Raw genomic sequence first — 1553 nt, forward strand, 5'->3', positions numbered from 1 at the left:
TTCCATATGGTCTTTCGTGACCCCATCGTAAACACTACGACAAGAACAGTAAGAAATACGTCTATCTGTCCACTATATTTACCAAAGGTTACAGAAAGTTGCGACATTTCTCTGTGAGGAAACTTGGAAACCATTTGCGGGACATTTTAGGCTCTGGAGGATCTCACCATTTGTATTTTTATATATATTTTCTCTGTGAATTACTGAACTTTGTTGTGTCATTGTCTCAGCTTATTGTTGTCAGTGGTTTAATTGGAGGAATTTCTTCAGCTATTGAAGATGTTACTAGCTCTGTCTCTGAAGAGGTTGAGGGAAAAGACCCTGTATTAGCACTAATAAAATCAGCACCTTTCCCTAGAGCAGGAAAATGCATTATATACTCGCATGGCGCATCTGGTGGTGTGATTAGATTTGACAACTTGTGTCTTTTACCGGCAAATGTCAGGATTCAAGAAATATATATCGTTGTGTATGTGTGGTTTTTAATTCTCACATTATTGTCGTTCCTGGTTCTCCTGTACCGCCTGATGACTATACTTATACCACCTTTTCGACTGGCAATTTTACAGTTCAATGTTCCTGGACTTCCGTGGTCCCAGGCTTCTGTTGTTAATCGTACTGTAAGTGATTGGTATCTGATACGGAGATTGTTTCAAAACATGGCCGAAGATGATTTCAGAGATCTGCTCAAAAACATAACGCTAGAAAATGTGTTTGAAATGAAAAGTTCTAACTGAGCTGCACTGATATCCAGACCTTCCTAATGTTTGAAACGTAATGAAAACTTCCTGGGCTATATCAGTATCTCCAAACCTTTGAAGCAAAAGATACCTATACTGAAAATGTTTCAGCCACACCAATATCCATGATGGTTGAAACATACCTTACAGAATGTGCTTACAAGTCACGCAATTTTATTCTGATAGTTAAATTTTGTGTTGTTTTTTTTTCACTTTAATAATAAAAAGTTACTGATCCTTGATAATATTCTATATGTTTTATCTAGATTCTCGTTTGAGGAATTAATATCCTCCAGTTTTTTAATTTTATTCATACATATAATCTATGTTTATGAAAATCATCTATGGAACTGTTTTTAGGTTACATATATATATATATGTTTATATACTAGACACGTTACTTCAGATCTATTTATCTACTACCTTTTTTATAGTTTATAGCTGATGGTTTGTACCTATAATTCTTGAAATAAACTAGTTTTACTAATAGTTAGTCGTTGCTTGCGTCACGTTTAATTTCACAGTGCTAAAGTGTCTACGCCTATGGGATCAAACAAGCAGTCACACTATCTCAGGAAGTTGTGGACGAGGCGTGGCTTAGCAGCACCATGTGTAATCTCGACACAAAAACTTGTAAAAAAAAAAATGAGGTCAGGCGCGTCGAAACCGAGGGTGTTGTAGCACCTCTACTTTTACATATTTGACTTGTATAGCACGGGGGCTGCTTTTAGTAACTTCTTATACTTTCAATCTATCATTGTAAAATTTGCATGTCTAGCCAAACACCCCCACTTTATAACTCCTTCCCACACG

At 36.3% G+C, this 1553-nt stretch overlaps 1 protein-coding gene across 1 annotated transcript; it reads left to right on the forward strand.

Annotated features, from left to right (window-relative positions):
- Window positions 1–23: 23 nt before the first annotated feature.
- On the forward strand, window positions 24–845 carry LOC111089187 (innexin shaking-B-like; the record flags this gene model as incomplete). Its single annotated transcript, XM_022401211.1, has 1 exon — window positions 24–845. A coding segment is annotated over one exon (714 nt), but the record flags the coding sequence as incomplete, so codon positions are not given.
- Window positions 846–1553: the final 708 nt, after the last annotated feature.

This window comes from Limulus polyphemus, unplaced genomic scaffold, assembly GCF_000517525.1.
Source record: "Limulus polyphemus unplaced genomic scaffold, Limulus_polyphemus-2.1.2 Scaffold5492, whole genome shotgun sequence".
Lineage (NCBI taxonomy): Eukaryota > Metazoa > Arthropoda > Merostomata > Xiphosura > Limulidae > Limulus > Limulus polyphemus.